The sequence below is a fragment of the Terrapene carolina genome, unplaced genomic scaffold, assembly GCF_002925995.2.
Source record: "Terrapene carolina triunguis isolate 2854851 unplaced genomic scaffold, T_m_triunguis-2.0 Scaffold88, whole genome shotgun sequence".
Lineage (NCBI taxonomy): Eukaryota > Metazoa > Chordata > Testudines > Emydidae > Terrapene > Terrapene triunguis.
In genome coordinates this window covers 44,451,424-44,469,753 of record NW_020664439.1, presented here as the reverse complement: position 1 = coordinate 44,469,753, position 18,330 = coordinate 44,451,424, and the positions used below count along the sequence as shown (strand labels likewise).

The following is an 18,330-nucleotide window of genomic DNA, read 5'->3' as shown; positions in this document are numbered from 1 at the left end:
TCCATTACATGCGTCTGACGAAGTGGGCATTCACCCACGAAAGCTTACGCTCCATTACGTCTGTTAGTCTTTAAGGTGCCACGGGACTCTTTGTCGCTTTTTACAGATACAGACTAACACAGCTACCCCTCTGATACTTTAATTACCTGATCATTCATACACTTACACATACACACACAAGCCCTCAGGACCTTTATTCAGTCTGGATGCACAAGACAGCGAAATTAACGTTGCCCAGGCAATCTTTAATTTAGCATTTGCTAACTTTTGAGCACTTCTCTTTGCCACCTAAACAACATTATTGTAATGCAGTTTTGTAGAATGCAATATCAATTTAGATTGAAGCCAGGTGTATATGAAATGAATAACATACCTTACCTTTTAATGATAGCTTTAGAAATGTGAATACTTGGAAATATTCCGTTAAGGCCCCAGTCCAACTCCCACTGTATCTTCCACTGCATGCATCTGATGAAGTGGGTTTTAGCCCACGAAAGCTTATGCTCAAATAAATTTGTTAGTCTCTAAGGTGCCACAAGGACTCCTCGTTCTTTTTGCTGATACAGACTGACACGGCTACCACTCGGAAACCTGTAATCAATCAGTTTTTCCATCTCCTTTAATGGGAGCTGGATCAGGCTCTACAAGAGGAACGATGTAACAATCTTTTTCATTTTACAAGTGTACTTTTGACCCAGAGGAAAGCCTTGAGCTGAACCATGTTTGTCTTTATACTCTCTGAAAAAAATTAACTTAAGTTTTAAACTGCACCTGAGCTCCTGAAGTGATGGGTCATTTCAAAGTTTGAAAGAAACTAAAACTTCGGCAGTAGAAAGGAAAAATTAAAACTCCTGCCTAGAAACTTGAGGACCTATGCTCTTATTTCAATGCACGGCACAGAGGGGAGCAAAAATGCAGTAATTCCACACAAAACAGGCCACAGACCAAACGGGGAAACGTAGATGCAAGGTTTGTTTCCTCCAAACATATTATATTCATCGTTCCATAGTTAAGGAGATTAACGTATTATATTCATCGTTCCATAGTTAAGGAGAAGGACTAACAAAAATAAATTTCATGAATCTCTTCACAAATACCTTCAGTTCTTTTAGAAAAAGGAAGTCCTCTCCAGGTTCTAGTTCCTCTGTTTAATTTACATTAAATAGAATTCACTCCTTTGTAAAGTGTCTCACTTATCTAAAAGTAGTTCAATCTCCTTTACATTGTACAACTGTTAGTACTATTGTGCAGATCCTTCATGGTCCTTGTTAACACTCCTCCCCACAGTCCTTTCAGCGATTCTAACTAACACCTGCTGTATTTGCAGGGAAACCCTTCGACCCCCATACCCACATTGTCCATGCTGTCGCAAATGTGATTTGCACTGTGGTTTTTGGCCATCGCTTCTCCAGTGAGGATGATTCCTTCAACCGGCTCATCAAAGCCATCTATTTTGTGATCTTCTTCCAGGCCACTATCTGGGGCAGGGTGAGCATTCCGTTATTCCGGTTCTTATCACAGTAGAGTTTATCTGTGCTTCACCAGGAAAACCAGAGGGGTTAATGGTTTACTGAATTATAACATTCAAAAAACAGTTGGAGAACACTTCAGTCTCCCTGGCCACTCGATTACAGACCTGAAAGTCGCCATATTACAACAACAAAATGTCAAAAACAGACTTCAACGAGAGACTGCTGAATTGGAATTAATTTGCAAATTGGACACCATTAAATTAGGCTTGAACAAAGACTGGGAGTGGATGGGCCATTACACAAAATAAAACTATTTCCCCATTTTTTTTTTCCCCCCCCCCCCCCCCAGTTCCTCATATCTTCTTGTCAATTGCTGGAAATGGGCCATTTTCATTACCACTACAAACAGTTCTTTTTCTCTCTTACTGATAATAGCTCACCTTAACTGATCACTCTCGTTATAGTGTGTATGGTAACACCCTTTGTTTCATGTTCTCTGTGTGTATATCTTCCTACTGTATTTTCCACTGCATGCATCCAGACTGCAGCCCACGAAATCTTATGCTCAAATAAATGTGTTAGTTTCTAAGGTGTCATAAATACTCCTGTTCTTTTTGCGGTTACTGAATGGTTACTGTATCTACATAGTACAGAGAGATGGACATCTACCACAAGACATAATTTCAAAAAGTATTATGCAGGATTTTTGCTTATGAAGCAATAAATACACACCTCATAGATCTCATGTCTTATTTATAGGACACCATCAGTAAATCATGTGGCCCAAGACTTGAGTTATTAGTACAAATCATTACTTCTTTTGGCAGATTTCCAAATCATTTAATGTGTTTCAAAACCAAGAAATGTTTACATAAACGTGTGGGTCTTAAACCAGATTTCTAAATGCTAGCACTAAACCTAACAAACACTCGCTCTTGGAATGCTGATTTTGTTCTTGGAAACCGAGACATAAAAGTACAGTTAATAAAATCCAAAACTTAGAAGCCCTGTCATTTTGAGCAGATTTCTGATCAGTCTCGCTCAAGATCTGATCTACAAAGCCTAAATGTATGTTCTATACTGCAGTCTCTCTCTCAGAATTTATGTTTAAACTAATCTGCATGTATATTCTGTATGGATGGTGCTTTTTCTTCTCCTTTTAAGGCCAGAAGGGGCCATCAAATCATCTAGTCTGACCTCTTGTATGACACAGGCCATAGAATTTCATCATGACTAAAGCATATTTTTTAACTAGGGCTATCGATTAATCGCAGTTAACTCAAGAGATTAACTCAAAAAAATTAATCGTGATTAATCGCAGTTTTAATCACACTGTTAAACAATAGAATACCAATTGAAATTTATTAAATATTTTGGATGTTTTTTCTACATTTTCATATATATTGTATTCTGGGTTGTAATTGAAATCAAGGTGTATATTATTTTTTATTACAAATATTTGCACTCTAAAAATGATAAAAAATAGTATTTTTCAATTCACCTCATACAAGTACTGTAGTGCAATCTCTTTATCATGAAAGTGCAGTTTACAAATGTAGATTTTTTTTGTTACATAAGTGCACTCAAAAACAAAACAATGTAAAACTTCAGAGCCTACAAGTCCACTCAGTCCTATCTCTTGTTCAGCCAATCGCTAAGACAAACAAGTTTGTTTACATTTACAGGAGATAATGCTGCCCTCTTCTTATTTACAATGTCACCAGAAAGTGAGAACAGGTGTTCGCATGGCACTTTTGTAGCTGACATTACAAGGTATTTACATGCCAGATATGCTAAACATTTGTATTCCCCTTCATGCTTCGGCCCCCATTCCAGAGGACATGCTTCCATGCTGATGACGCTCATTAAAAAAATAATGTGTTAATTAAATTTGTGACTGAACTCTTTGGGGGAGAATGGTATGGCCCCTACTCTGTTTTACCCGCATTCTGCCATATATTTCCTGATACAGCAGTCTCGGATGATGACCCAGCACATGTTGCTCATTTTAAGAACACTTTCACTGCAGATTTCAGAAAATGCAAAGAAGGTACCAATGTGAGATTTCTAAAGATCAGTACAGCACTCGACCCAAGATTTAAGAATCTGAAGTGCCTTCCAAAATCCGAGAGGCACGAGGTGTGGAGCATGCTTTCAGAAGTCTTAAAAGAGCAACATTCCGATGCAGAAACTACAGAACCCGAACCACCAAAAAAGAAAATCAACCTTCTGCTGGTGGCATCTGACTCAGGGTATGTCTACACTACGAAATTAGGTCGAATTTATAGAAGTCAATTTTTTAGGAAGCGATTTTATACAGCCAATTGTGTGTGTCCCCACTAAACGCATTAAGTCGGAGTGTATCCACAGTACCGAGGCTAGCGTCAACTTTCAGAGCATTGCACTGTGGATAGCCATCCCACAGTTCCCGCAGTCTCCACCGCCCATTGGAATTCTGGATTGAGCTCCCAATGCCTGATGGGGCAAAAACATTGTCGCGGGTGGTTTTGGGTACGTCATCAGTTGCCCCTCCCTCCATGAAATCAATGGCAGACAATCGTTTCACGCCTTTTTTCCGTGTGGGCGCCATACTGCTTTCAGCAGACGGTGCAGTAGGACTGCTAACTGTCGTCATCGAAGGACCGCTTCCGCTGCCATTCTGCTCTCGTGGTGGTCTCACAGGTCCTCTATATGACCGTCGTCATCCACCGCTTCCACTGCAACTCTGCTCTCCTGCTCTTGTCTCACCATACCACGGCAAGCGTGCAGCCCGCTCAGCTCAGCTCACGGACACCGCCGCTGTTGTGTCCTGGCAGCAGACGGTGCAGTAGGTCTGCAAAACTGGTCTTCAATCCTCCGCTTCCGCTGCCACTCTGCTCTCCTGCAGACGCCATATCACGGCAAGCATGGAGCCCGCTCAGATCACCGCGGCAGTTATGAGCATTGTAAACACCTCGCGCATTATCCTGCAGTATGTGCAGAAACAGAACCTGCAAAAGCAGATGAGGAGGCGACGGCAGCGCGGTGACAAGAGTGATGAGGACATGGACACAGACTTCTCTCAAAGTATAGGCCCTGGCAATTTGGACATCCTAGTGGCAATGGGGCAGGCTCATGCCGTGGAACGCTGATTCTGGGCCTGGGAAACAAGCACAGACTGGTGGGACCGCATAGTGTTGCAGGTCTGGGATGATTCCCAGTGGCTGCAAAACTTTCGCATGCGTAAGGGCACTTTCATGGAACTTTGTGATTTGCTTTCCCCTGCCCTGAAGTGCAAGAATACCAAGATGAGAGCAGCCCTCACAATTCACAAGCGAGTGGCGATAGCCCTCTGGAAGCTTGCAATGCCAGACAGCTACCGGTCAGTCGGGAATCAATTTGGAGTGGGCAAATCTACGGTGGGGGCTGCTGTGATCCAAGTAGCCAACGCAATCACTGAGCTGCTGCTATCAGGGGTAGTGACTCTGGGAAATGTGCAGGTCATAGTGGATGGCTTTGCTGCAATGGGATTCCCTAACTATGGTGGGGCAATAGATGGAACGCGTATCCCTATCTTGGGACCGGACCACCTTGGCAGCCAGTACATAAACCGAAAGGGGTACTTTTCAATGGTGCTGCAAGCACTGGTGGATCACAAGGGATGTTTCACCAACATCAACGTGGGATGGCCAGGAAAGGTACATGACACTCGCATCTTCAGGAACTCTGGTCTGAACAGCTGCAGCAAGGGACTTACTTTCCAGACCAGAAAATAACTGTTGGGGATGTTGAAATGCCTATAGTTATCTTTGGGGACCCAGCCTACCCCTTAATGCCATGGCTCATGAAGCCATACACTGGCACCCTGGACAGTAGTCAGAAGCTCTTCAACTATAGGCTGAGCAAGTGCAGAATGGTGGTAGAATGTGCATTTGGACGTTTAAAAGCACGCTGGCGCAGTTTACTGACTCGCTTAGACCTCAGTGAAACCAATATTCCCATTGTTATTACTGCTTGCTGTGTGCTCCACAATATCTGAGAGAGTAAGGGGGAGACATTTATGGCAGGGTGGGAGGTTGAGGCAAATCGCCTGGCCGCTGATTACACGCAGCCAGACACAAGGGTGGTTAGAAGAGCACAGCAGGACGCGCTGCACATCAGCGAAGCTTTGAAAACCAGTTTCATGACTGGCCAGGCTGCGGTGTGAAAGTTCTGTTTGTTTCTCCTTGATGAAAACCCACCCCCTTGGTTCACTCTACTTCCCTGTAAGCCAACTGAGACCTCCCCCCTTCAATCACCGCTTGCAGAGGCAAAGTCATTGTTGTTTCAAATTCATGCATTCTTTATTAATTTGTCACACAAATAGGGGGATAACTGCCAAGGTAGCCCAGGAGGGGTGGGGGAGAAGGGAAGCACCGGGTGGGGTGTGGGAGGAGGGAAGGACAAGGCCACACTGCACTTCAAAACTTATTGAATGCCAGCCTTCTGTTGCTTGGGCAGTCCTCTGGGGTGGAGTGGTTGGGTACCCGGAGCCCCCGCACCCGCGTTCTTGGGCATCTGGGTGAGGAGGCTATGGAACTTGGGGCGGAGGGCGGTTGGTTACACAGGGACTGCAGCGGCGGTCTGTGCTCCTGCTGCCTTTCCTGCAGCTCAATCATACGCCGGAGCATATCCGTTTGATCCTCCAGTAGCCTCAGCATTGCATCCTGCCTCCTCTCATCACGCTGCCGCCACCTATCATCTTGCTCCCGCCACCTCTCCTCTCACGCGTCCCTCCTGTCCTCGCGTTCATTTTGTGCTTTCCTGGACTCTGACATTGTCTGCCTCCACGCATTTTGCTGGAGGGACTGCAGGAGCTCAGAGAGCATTTCATCGCGAGTGCGTTTTTTTCGCCTTCTTATCTGCACTAGCCTCTGGGACGGAGATGATAGGGGGAGCGTTGAAACATTTGCTGCTGTGGGAGGGAAAAAAAAGGAAGAGTAGTATTTAAAAAGACACATTTTTAAAGAGAACAATGGGTAGACTCTTTCATGGTGAACCAAGCTGCTAACATTACATAGCACATGTGCTTTCGGTACAAGGTCGCATTTTGCCTCTTATATTGAGGGCCTGCCGGATTGGTGTGAGAGATCACGCACACTGGGCCGGGCAACAGAATTCGGCTTGCAGGCAGCATGATAAGCCACAGTCTTTTGGCTTCTCTAACCTTCATAACATGTGGGAATGGTTTCAAACAGCAGTACCCTTATTTCCCATACCAAGCACCAGTTGGGTTCGCCATTTAAAATGGGTTAGCCATTTAAAAGGAGGGGCTGCGGTTTTCGGGTTAACGTGCAGCACAAACCCAACTAAACCCCCCCTCACATCCAATTATCTGGGATGATCGCTTCACCCCTCCCCCCACCGCATAGCTAATAGTGGGGATGATTTCTTTTCAGATACAGGCACACAGCCCAGCAGGAACGGCCGCCTCTGAATGTCCCCTTAATAAAATTCCCCTATTTCAACCAGGTGACCATGAATGAGATCACTCTCCTGAGGTTAACACAGAGAGATAAAGAACGGATGTTGCTTGACTGCATTCCAGTAGCTGTACTGGCCGCGAATGCATCCCAAGTCTTCAGGGTAAATTAATCCTTAAACATGCTTACTTTTAAACCATGTATTATATTTACAAAGGTACACTCACCAGAGGTGTCTTCTCCGCCTTCAAGGTCCGGGAGCCCACCTTGCGAGGGTTGGGAGGGTATTGTCTCCAGGGTGATAAACAGTTCCTGGCTGTTGGGGAGAACAGTTTCTCCGCTTGCCTGCTGTGTGCTACCCTCCTCCTCATCTTTCTCATCCCCAAAATCCTCATCCCTGTTGCGTGAGACTCCCCCCTTGCAGGAGTCCACGAACAGGGGTGGGGGCACCCCTTAGAATTGCATGCAGCTCATCATAGAAGTGGCATGTCTGCGGGTCTGACCCAGAGTGGCTGTTTGCCTCTTTGGTAGGCTTGCCTGAGCTCCTTAAGTTTCACGCGGCACTGCTTCGGGTCCCTGTTATAGCCTCTGTCCTTCATGCCCTTGGAGTTTTTTTCAAATATTTTGGCATTTCGTCTTTTGGAAAACGGAGTTCTGATAGCACAGATGCGTCTCCCCATACAGCGATCAGATCCAGTACCTCCCGTTCGGTCCATGCTGGAGCTCTTTTGCGATTCTGGGACTCCATGATCACCTCTGCTGATGAGCTCTGCACAGTCACCTGTGCTGATCAGCTTGCCACGCTGGCCAAACAGGAAATGAAATTCAAAAGTTCGCGGGGCTTTTCCTGTCTAGTGCATCTGAGTTGAGAGTGCTGTCCAGAGCGGTCACAATGGAGCACTCTGGGATAGCTCCCGCAGGCTAATACCATCGAATTGCGTCCACACTATCCCAAATTCGATCCGGCAATGTCGATTTCAGTGCTAATCCCCTCGTCAGGGAGGAGTACAGAAATCAATTTTAAGAGCCCTTTAAGTTGACAAAAATGGCTTTGTCGTGTGGACGGGTGCAGGGTTAAATCGATCTAACGCTGCTAAATTCGACCTAAACTCGTAGTGTAGACCAGGGCTCAGATAATAAAAATGAATATGTGTCAGTCCGCATTGCCTTGGATTGTTATCGAGCAGAACCCGTCATGAGCATGGACACATGTCCCCTGGAATGGTGGTTGAAGCATGACGGGACATGAATCTTTAGCGCATCTGGCACATAAATATCTTGTGATGCCGGTTACAAAAGTGCCATGCGAACGTCTGTTCTCACTTTCAGGTGACATTGTAAACAAGAAGCAGGCAGCATTATATCTCCTGCAAATGTAAACAAACTTGTTTGTCTGAATGATTGGCTGAACAAGAAGTAGGACTCAGTGGACTTGCAGGCTCGAAAAATAAAACAATATAAAATTTTAAATGCAGGTTTTTTGTACATAATTCTACATTTGCAAGTTCAACTTTCATGATAAAGAGATTGCATTACAGTACTTGTATTAGGTGAACTGAAAAATACTATTTCTTTTGTTTTTTTACAGTGCAAATACTTGTAATCAAAAATAAATATAAAGTGAGTACTGTACACTTTGTATTCTGTGTTGTAATTGAAATCGATACATTTGAAAATGCAGAAAACATCCAAAATATTGAAATAAAAGGTATTCTATTATAGTTTAACAGTGTGATTAATCGCGCGATTAATTTGTTTAATCGTTTGACAGCCCTATTTTAAACATCTATGAAGTTTATCTGTTTATTGGGCTATGTTGCCTTTCTGGCATTCTAGAATTCACTGATAGTATTTTGGGGTACCCTGAAGCCTTCAAGTAGGGGTGATTCAGAAGTTAAAACATAAATGTAAGTGAACTCTGCAGAAGTTGCTCTGTTTAGTCCTAGAGACCAAAATACTCTATCCACAGACAAAACACAGCATAAGCAATGTAAAAGAAAGCTTCCCACAAATGACTTCCTAACTGTGCAACTCATCTCTGTTTTGGAGGGAACACATCTACTTCAGCCTCGATATCCACTGAGTCCTCAGTCTCTTTAGTGAGAAGGTTGAACAGGGTAACAATTGTCAGCATGGTTTTATAGTATAGGCACTGCACCTGCTCCCTAGTGGCTAGACGAGGAGTACTACCACCAGCTCATTACACATAAGTCACTGAGCAGATGTCCCCGCTCTGCAGCTTCTGGTCAACACGCTCCACGGCCTGGGCTCATGGTCTCACTGGGTCTGTCTACACTGCAATAAAACAGCCAAAGCTGGCCCGTCACCTGAGTCAGGCTTGCGGGGCTCCGGCTGCGGGGCTATAATATTGCAGTATAGGGGTTTGGTCTGAAGCCCAGGCTCTAAGACCCTGCAATGGGGGAGGGACCCAGAGCCCAGGCTCCAGCTCGAGCCCCAATATCTGCACTGCAATTTTACAGCCCCGCAGTCTGAGCCCCGCGAGCCCGAATTAGCTGATAGCGACGAGCCAAGGGTGTTTTATCGCAGTGTAGACATAACTTAAAAAGCCGTCCAAAGCGCCAGGACAAAGACCGTGGTCAGCGACTGTGCCCCTTTGCAGGGCCGTAGCAACAAAGAACGTGGCCCCCTCCGAACATATGTCCGGGCGGGGCCCCTTACAATGCAGAAACTGGAATGCGGTATTTATTTTGCCACTTTTAGGGGCCCCCTTCCTTGCGGGGCCCCCTTCCTTGCGGGGCCCCCTTCCTTGCGGGGCCCCCTCCGGTCGGAGGGCGCTCGCTACGCCTCTGCCCCTCTGGCACAAAGGAACGCTCAACATCTGGGGGTGACCTGTGTCACGGAGTCCCCAGGCGATGCTCTGGAACTGCTCCCTATGAAGCCAGTCAGGACTCTGGTGAAGTCTCCTCTCTGTGAGCAGATTGTCTCCAGGGCAAGAAGCTCACACGGCTTCCACCTTCCTGGGTCTGACCCTGGAGCATTCAGCATCCTCTGCCCCTCGGTGCGCTTCCCACAGCAAGTCCACCCAGGCGGGGTCCTGGGGAAGCCAGAGGGTCCTGCACCCCCACTTCGCAGTCAGTCGTGGCTCTTAGCCAGCCAGTAAAACAGAGGTTTATTAGATGACAGGAACATGGTCTAAAACAGAGCTTGTAGGTACAGAGAACAGGACCCCTCAGCCGGGTCCATTTTGGGGGGCAGTGAGTCAGACAACCAAGTCTGCCCCTCACTCCACATCCCCAGCCAGCCCCAAACTGCCTCACCCTCCAGCCCCTCCTCCTCTGGGCTTTGTCCCTTTCCCGGGCCAGGAGCTCACCTGATTCCTTTGTTCTCCAACACCTTTAGCTATCACCTTGCAGAGGGGAAAGGCCCAGGCCATTAGTTGCCAGGAGACAGAGTGTCAGCCATTTATGTACACTGGCCCTTTGCTCTGCAACAATTACACCCCCTTATCCCACCACCTAGAGACTTAAGAAATGCATAAGGGAAACTGAGGCACCCCTACAGTATTCAGAGAAAACATTAAGAACAGTCCCACTTCGTCACAACCTGAGACTGTGGATTGAATTCCACCAGGCACTAAGGACCATGACAGACCTAACTACTTTCCGCACCTAATGCTAGGTGCATTTCTTCAACCTGGCCTTCTCTTACCTAAACACAGAGCAACAAGTATATTTACATATATTAAAAAAAACACCCTTCTGAAACAAGACACTCCAATGTACACGTTTCTCCCTCTGGGGAGAGAATGAGAGAACAAACTACATGATAGGTGTGCAGACACGTTGTTTAATGAGCACTGGAGAGCACTCAGATACTACCATGAATAAGCACAGTATAAAAATGTATATACAACAGAACATTAGTTTAGTCCAGATCAGAACTGACCACTTAAAGCAGAGGTTAAAGGTTTCATATTCCTACTAGAAATGTAAACCCTCCAGTCCCTTCACGCTTTTATTTCAGTTTTCATGACACTTTAAACTCCCTCAGGTTCACTTGCTTATATCAAAGAACTCACATCATCTCCCCTATGTTTTACCCATAGATGTATGATGCTTTCCCATGGCTTATGCATCATCTCCCAGGACCTCACCAGAAAGTGTTTGCATACAATGATTTTATGCACAATTTAGTTAAGAACGAGGGCCGAGGTCATGAGGAGAGATGGAAAGAAGATGATCCACAGGATCTCATTGACTTCTACCTGGCTCAGATAGCAAAAGTAAGTGCCCGTACTCTGTATAATACTAGCTTCTCCTTAGCCTCACTGTCCACTGCAAAGAGACTTAGTTGAAGGATTGCTAAAATAATATTATAGATTAATATTTCAAATCTTCCTGTAATTTGGGACTTCAGAAGTGTTTTTGTTTTTTCCCCCCCATTTGTTGGACATTTCATGAGAAGTTTTCATCAAGCAACATTGTAACAGGGTTGGCTGCCTCCCACGTGCCCCCTTTTGGCTAGGGGTGGTGCTGCAGTACCCAGCCTCAGTTTCCTCTCTTGGTTCCTCAATAAACTCAAGGCTTCCACAAGTCCAATAACAGCACTTCTTTGGGCTGATTTTAACAACATAAAGTTCCAAAACAAACACAAGAGCTTTTCCACTCAGCCTTAAGCTGGGCAGAGCCCCTTTTCGCTGTGGTATTGTCTCTTCCTCTGTTCTCTAAGCCACTGGAGAAGACACAAGGCCTGGCCCCCTTCTTGGTCTCTCCCCTAAAGGAAAACAAGAACTTCCAGAAGGTTCTTTCTACCTAGCCCCAAAACCCTTCCCCTGGAACCACTACAGGAGAGAAATACTCTCCCTGAAGCTTCACACTGTAGCCCCCATCCATTTGGCCATCCACAAGCCTCTGTTTTTCTACCCCCACAGAGATTCGATTTAGTCACACACCTGCCTGTCACATGGCTTGATTCAGTCTCTCCACCAGGGGAAGCAAATTAGCTGTGTCACAGATGGGCTAAGACCTACGTCTCTTTAGAAGGGCCAGCCAACCTGTGAAAAATATGTTAACTACTACATAGTCAACAGTACTGCTGTAGAACCTTCTGCTTTCAAATCTTGTGACTGTCATCTTCAGACCAAAGATGACCCCACGTCCACCTTTAATGAAGATAACATGGTTCAGACTGTGGTTGATCTTTTGCTGGGAGGGACAGAATCCACAACTATCACCCTGTGCTGGGCACTCCTCTATATGCTGCAATACCCAGATATCCAAGGTGGGTGAATGCGCATCAAAGGGACACACATAGAATATCAGGGTTGGAAGGGACCTCAGGAAGTCATCTAGTCCAACCCCCTGCTCAAAGCAGGACCAATCCCCAGACAGATTTTTGCCCCCGATCCCTAAATGGCCCCCTCAAGGATTGAACTCAGAACCCTGGGTTTAGCAGGCCAATGCTCAAACCACTGAGCTATCCCTCCCCAGTTAAAGTTTGCACATGGTTACTAAACAAATATTAGCTCAGATTAACAGTGTGCTGTAAAATAAAGTGACCTGCCAGCAATAAACATCAGTGCTCAGCTGTTAATATCTAACAACAGCTCAGAAAGGAGAATTTAATCTATGAAATATCATGAAAAGAAATAGAAATGTGCTGTCACCCCACCAGCTGCCTGAAATGCAGCACCAGCAGGTGCTTATATAGGCTATGGTCTCCCCCTTCATACTAAGACAATAGCAAAGGGAGATAGCAGGCTAAAGGGGCAATTTCACAAGTCAAACAAGTATATTTTCTCTTACTAATACTTTCTCATTGCCAAAGTAGAAACAGTGAACAGAACCTAAAAATTTACCTAATCTGACATGTATTTATAACTTTCCTGTCAAAAGATATGGTGAATATAATGGGAATATGTCAATGTCCCTCATTTCATCTAGATGGGAATACGCAGGCACTTCTATAAAAGATTAATATGAAAGAGAAGTACCATTTGAGAAATTAACTTGAGCTCTGGGGACACGCTCCCTCTCTCTAAGGATCAACTTCAAACCAATGCAGGGATCAAACCACACTCCAAAGCATCTCATGGCATCATATTTTATAAAACCCTGGATTGTATACGTCCAGTCAAGGGACACATAGCAAGTTAACACAGCTTTGTAAAGACATGGGCATATTGAAAAGAAAATCAGAAAAAGGGATGAAAAATATTCATCTGTTATAAATAAAACCAAGTATTTCTTTGCAGAGAAAGTCCAGAAGGAACTAGAGACTGTCCTGGAACCTTCCCAACTAATCTACTATGAGGACCGGAAGAAACTGCCTTACACAAATGCTGTGATTCATGAGATCTTGCGCTACAGCAACATTACTGCTGTCGGGGCCCCTCGCCAGTGCGTGAAGGATACAACAGTGCTGGGGTTTCCCATTGAAAAGGTACAATGGTATTCTCCATGTTACTAACCCCTGCTTCTTTTGCATCATTATTACTAAGGGCACGTCTACACTACAGACGTACGTCAACCTATGTTAGGTCAACTTACAGCCACTTTTACAGCCTACAGTCTACACTACAGATTTACAGCCGTAATTACTGCGGTGGCTGATGTCCACATTACCCTCCTTCTTTTGGTGGCGTGCGTCCTCACTAGAAGCACTTCCATTGACTGAAGGGGGCTGAGAGCCAGGGCTCTCAGCTCCCTGCGGCTCCTCACTGGGAGCCCAGCTGCCCCCGACCCCGGGCTCTCGGCTTCCCGCTGGTTGTGGAGGCCAGCCACCCAGGCTTCTTGCCTCCCCGCACAGCTGGGAGCAGAGGGCAGCTGCCTGGGCTCCCTGAGCAGGAAGCCTCCGGGCAGCAGCCCAGCGGGAGCGGGGGGCAACCGGGCTCTAGCTGTCCAGATTTCTTGTCAATTTCACTGCTCCAGCATGGAGCTGTAAAATTAACAAGACAGCCAACAGACACTGTGGCTACACAGACACTGTGTCGTCCTAACTACACCAACATAAGCCCTATGCCTCTCGTGGAGGTGGAGTTATTATGTCAGTGTAGTAGGGCACTTACATCAGTGAGACAAAGCTGTGGTGTGTAACTGACATAATTAGGTCAATGTAAAGTGCCTTAGGCTAGGTCTACACTACCCGCCTGAATCGGCGGGTAGAAATCGACCTCTCGGGGATCGATTTATCGTGTCCCATCGGGATGCGACAATCGATCCCCGAATCGACGCTCTTACTCCACCAGCGAAGGTGGGAGTAAGCGCCGTCAACGGGAAGCCGCAGAGGTCGATTTTGCCACCGTCCCTACAGCGGGGTAAGTCGGCTGCGATACGTCGAATTCAGCTACGCTATTCGCGTAGCTGAATTTGCGTATCTTAAATCGACCCCCCCTGTAGTGAAGATGTAGCCTTACATCCACCTAATTGTGTAGCGTAGACCAGCCCTAAGTATTCATGTTACACTCATGCCTAGCAATCCTAATCAAGGATTGGGGCCCCACTGTGGTAAGAACTTCAGAAAAATAGCGAAGCCAACAGTCCCTGCCCCAGAACATTTTCAGTCTATACATGACACAGGACACAACAGGTGGACAGAACAGGCAAATAGGGTGGAAGTAGGTTGGGAGTAGAAAAATGAACATAGATTTGCAGTAGTCTGGGCCTGTCGGCATCATGGCATAGAGTAGATTTTAAGGGTGGGGGGAAAGATACAGTGGTGTGCTTTAGACTCATAGACTTAAAGGTCAGAAGGGACCATTATGGTCATCTAGTCTGACCTCCCGCATGATGCAGGCCACAAAAGCTGACCCACCCGCTTTCCCTTAACTCAGCTGTTGAAGTCTCCAGATCGTGATTTAAAGACTTCAAGTCGCAGAGAATCCTCCAGCTTGCGACCCCTGCCCAATGCTGCGGAGGAAGGTGAAAAACCTCCAGGGCCTCTGCCAATCTACCCTGGAGGAAAATTCCTTCCCGACCCCAAATATGGCGATCAGTAGAACCCCGAGCATACAGGCAAGATTCTCTAGCCAGACCCACATTTTACCAGCGATGGCACTTTATTACCTAATTGACTAAAATCACGTTATCCCATTAAACCATTCCCTCCATAAACTTATCTAGCCTAATCTTGAAGCCAGAGAGGTCTTTCGCCCCCACCGTTTCCCTCGGAAGGCTGTTCCAAAATTTCACCCCTCTGACGGTTAGAAACCTTCGTCTAATTTCAAGCCTAAACTTCCCCACGGCCAGTTTATATCCATTCGTTCTCATGTCCACATTAGTACTGACCTGAAATAATTCCTCTGGAATTTGATTGAGCTTTTTTCCCCACACACACGAGAGGATCGTGGGAGAAAGCATAGAGGCGTTTGAGGGAGCTGATGATTAGAGCTGCCATCACTGGCAAAGCGAAGGCAGAAGCCAACAGTTCAATATGCCAGTAGATCTTACAGATAGCCCCACCCTAACTGGTGAAGGGCCAGAAAAGCAAAGACAAGGAGCTAGTGTCTGATGTGGTAGGGTAGACAGACCCAGCAAAGAAATGGAAAGAGACGGTTGATGTGGTTAGAGTGACAATCCTAGTAGCAGAATTTTTAATACACTTAAGAGGGACAATGTAGCTGGCATCAAAGCCAGAGAGGAAGAGATTATAGGGCTCATGGCATAAAATGATGAGATTAGAGGACAGTCTGGACACAGACAAGGCCAAATCTTTGAAATATTATATTGGTGGCAGCAGCAAGACTTGGTTGCAGTCTAGATTTGTGGGTTTGGAGAGAAGGCCAAGTTGATAACATCCAAATTATGGTTTTGCAGTTACTAGGAGGGTGGTGGTGTTATCCACAGCAATGGAGTAAATGGAGAAGGGAGAAGGCCAAAACTCAGTTGAATTGAAGGTTCCAGCTGGACATCCATGAAGAAATGTCTGAAAAGCTGCCTCAGATGTAGAACTGGATGGAGAGGAACTCAAAGCAGTGGTTACAGAAGGCATATTCTATAAGGGTGGAGGGGAGAGGGACAGGGAGACTGTAATAGGAGAGGTAAGTGGGGTCAAGGTTAGATTTTTTTCATGATAGGGAAGAGAAAATCATGCATTTATTGAGAGGAGTGGTTAAGAGAGAGCAAGGAAGAGGGTGAATGGGGTGAAGAGATATGGAGGTAGGGTGGGATCGGGCTGCTGGGGCAGCTAGACGGATTAAAGGAGGGCAGATTAGAAACCTCTGTGTCAGTAACAGAGGAAAAGGAGAGAGTGTGATAAAAGGAAAGAGAGGGCAGGAAGAAGGGAGGTCACAAGATCTTATCAATTTGCAAGAGAACATTTGAGTACAGTACTATCAGATGTGACCCTGGTGAACCAAGCTGATAAACAGAGACATGAGGCTAGACAGTCTCTGAACCACACAACTGCTGTAAAAGGGTATAGCCCTGTTGATGTCAATGAAGCCACACTGATTTACACACGCCGAGAACCTGCTCCTGTTTTCTCTGCTTAGCTAACAAAGACTAATTCACAAATAGAAGACAATTAAGTTTTGCTTTTTTTTTTTTTTTTTTTTTACAGGGCACAATTATATTGCCAAACTTACACTCTGCTGTATACGATTCTGAACACTGGGAGACCCCATGGAAGTTTAACCCGAGTCACTTTCTCGATTCAGATGGCAACTTTGTAAACAATGAAGCATTCTTACCTTTCTCAGCAGGTATGTCATTGGCATCTAAATCTGTCTGGTCTGTATATCTCACTGTATATTTCACATAATGAAGTGTTTTGTAATTGGCACAGAACAGGGGACAGGAAGGGCAAGAGATAGAGGGTGCAACTTCATCACTGTAAATATACCATAGTGACAGAGGCTATGCCTATACTTAGAGCTGGGGATGCAATTTCCATCTTAGGCCAACATATCAGCACTAGCTCTGAGCCAGCTAGCACACTACAAATAGAGGGTAGATGAGGCAGCACAAGTGATGGGTGGAGCTAGCTGCTGCGAGTATGCAAGCATCTGAGATGCTAGCTACATACATGGGGCAGCTAGCCCTTCTTGCTGGTCCCACCGGGGCAGCCATGCTTTATTTTTAGTGAGTTAGCATGGGCATGTCTCTGCGACCTGCCTGTGAATTACATCCCCGGCTCGAAGCATAGACATACCCAGGGCCAGATATATATCTAGCATCTCTCAGCTAAAGAAAAATACATAGATTATGTCCCCCTGAGGCAACTTCTCACCTTAGAGTCCAAGAGATTCAGTAGAATTTTGTTTGGAAATTCACTTTTCTCTGACTCACTCTGTGCAATCACTTGTAGGAGTAATTCCCTTCTCTTGTTCCTTCTGTAGGGCATCGGGTGTGTTTGGGGGAACAGATGGCAAGAACTGAGCTCTTCATCTTCTTTGTCAACCTGCTGCGGGCGTTCACGTTCCAGCTTCCAGAGGGAGTGAAGGAAGTCAATCTGGACTATATTTTAGGGGCTATATTGCATCCACATCCATATAAGCTTCAAGTGGTTCCACGCTAGTCTGAAATGAACCATAAAGTGGAGGCGATTCTGTCAGGGATTTTTAATATCCATCTTGTACTTTATCTTATTAGTCTTATTTGATAATTCAGTATTGTGACAGTGGATGGAGATATTTTAATTTAGGAACTTATTAAATTTTAACTTTTAAAAAATAAATGCATTTTCCAAAAATCAAGAGATCTTCAGTGTACCCAAGTGCAAGGTAACACCTATTGGAAAGAATTATCTAAACTATTTCTACCCAGTAGAGATACTAATGAACTAGCTGTAGTACTTTAGAAAAGATCTGTGCATTATCATGCAGCACTCACTACAGATGCCTGCTCAATGTGCTAATAAGATGTTAGACTGTATTACAAATGAGTCAAAAACAGCAGAAAATGAAATGGCATTATATGAATTGGTGATTCAGTCCCACCACTGCTGCACAATTGTCCAGATACAATAAAGATGCGTTATTTTAACTGAACTTCAGTGTGTACCATTCACTCGTCTGTGTTCACAAAACCTCTCTTCTCTCTTTCAAAGTCCACTTAACATGTTTTTACCCAAAGGCTACCAATGTACTTTGGGTCCCCTTTCCTTTTACTCTCTTTGGGAGGACTATTCGAGTAGTAAAGTTAAGTATACGCACGACTGCAGTATTAGGGCCTCTCACAATCACCGTTCTTTTGAACATCTCTTTGGATTTGGCAATGTGACATGTCACTAGAGTGTAATGGATACTTTTTTGTACACCGCCTTCTCCTGGTTTCCTCATTAAATGTTTACTGTCTCTTTACAAGTTGCTTATGCATCTGTTTTATTATATCAATCATGGCATCTTTAGGAACCAACTATTTTTTTCTTAAGAATCCCTCATCTCCTCTTACAACTCCATCTTCTTTTGAGAAGTTAGTGGAACAACATTCTACTACTGGTTACTTTAAGTAACGGCA

The 18,330-nt window shown here is 45.3% G+C and overlaps 1 protein-coding gene across 1 annotated transcript in view; it reads left to right on the top strand.

Annotated features, from left to right (window-relative positions):
- Positions 1-17,785, top strand: part of LOC112116665 (cytochrome P450 2J5-like) — a 32,027-nt gene extending 14,242 nt beyond the window's left edge. The window contains exons 2-7 of the mRNA XM_026649931.1: positions 1,328-1,488; positions 10,980-11,156; positions 12,013-12,154; positions 13,128-13,315; positions 16,433-16,574; positions 17,211-17,785. Coding sequence (XP_026505716.1) covers positions 1,328-1,488; positions 10,980-11,156; positions 12,013-12,154; positions 13,128-13,315; positions 16,433-16,574; positions 17,211-17,389 — 989 coding nt within the window. The 3' untranslated portion in view covers positions 17,390-17,785. The remainder of the gene's footprint in view (positions 1-1,327; positions 1,489-10,979; positions 11,157-12,012; positions 12,155-13,127; positions 13,316-16,432; positions 16,575-17,210) is intronic.
- Positions 17,786-18,330: the final 545 nt, after the last annotated feature.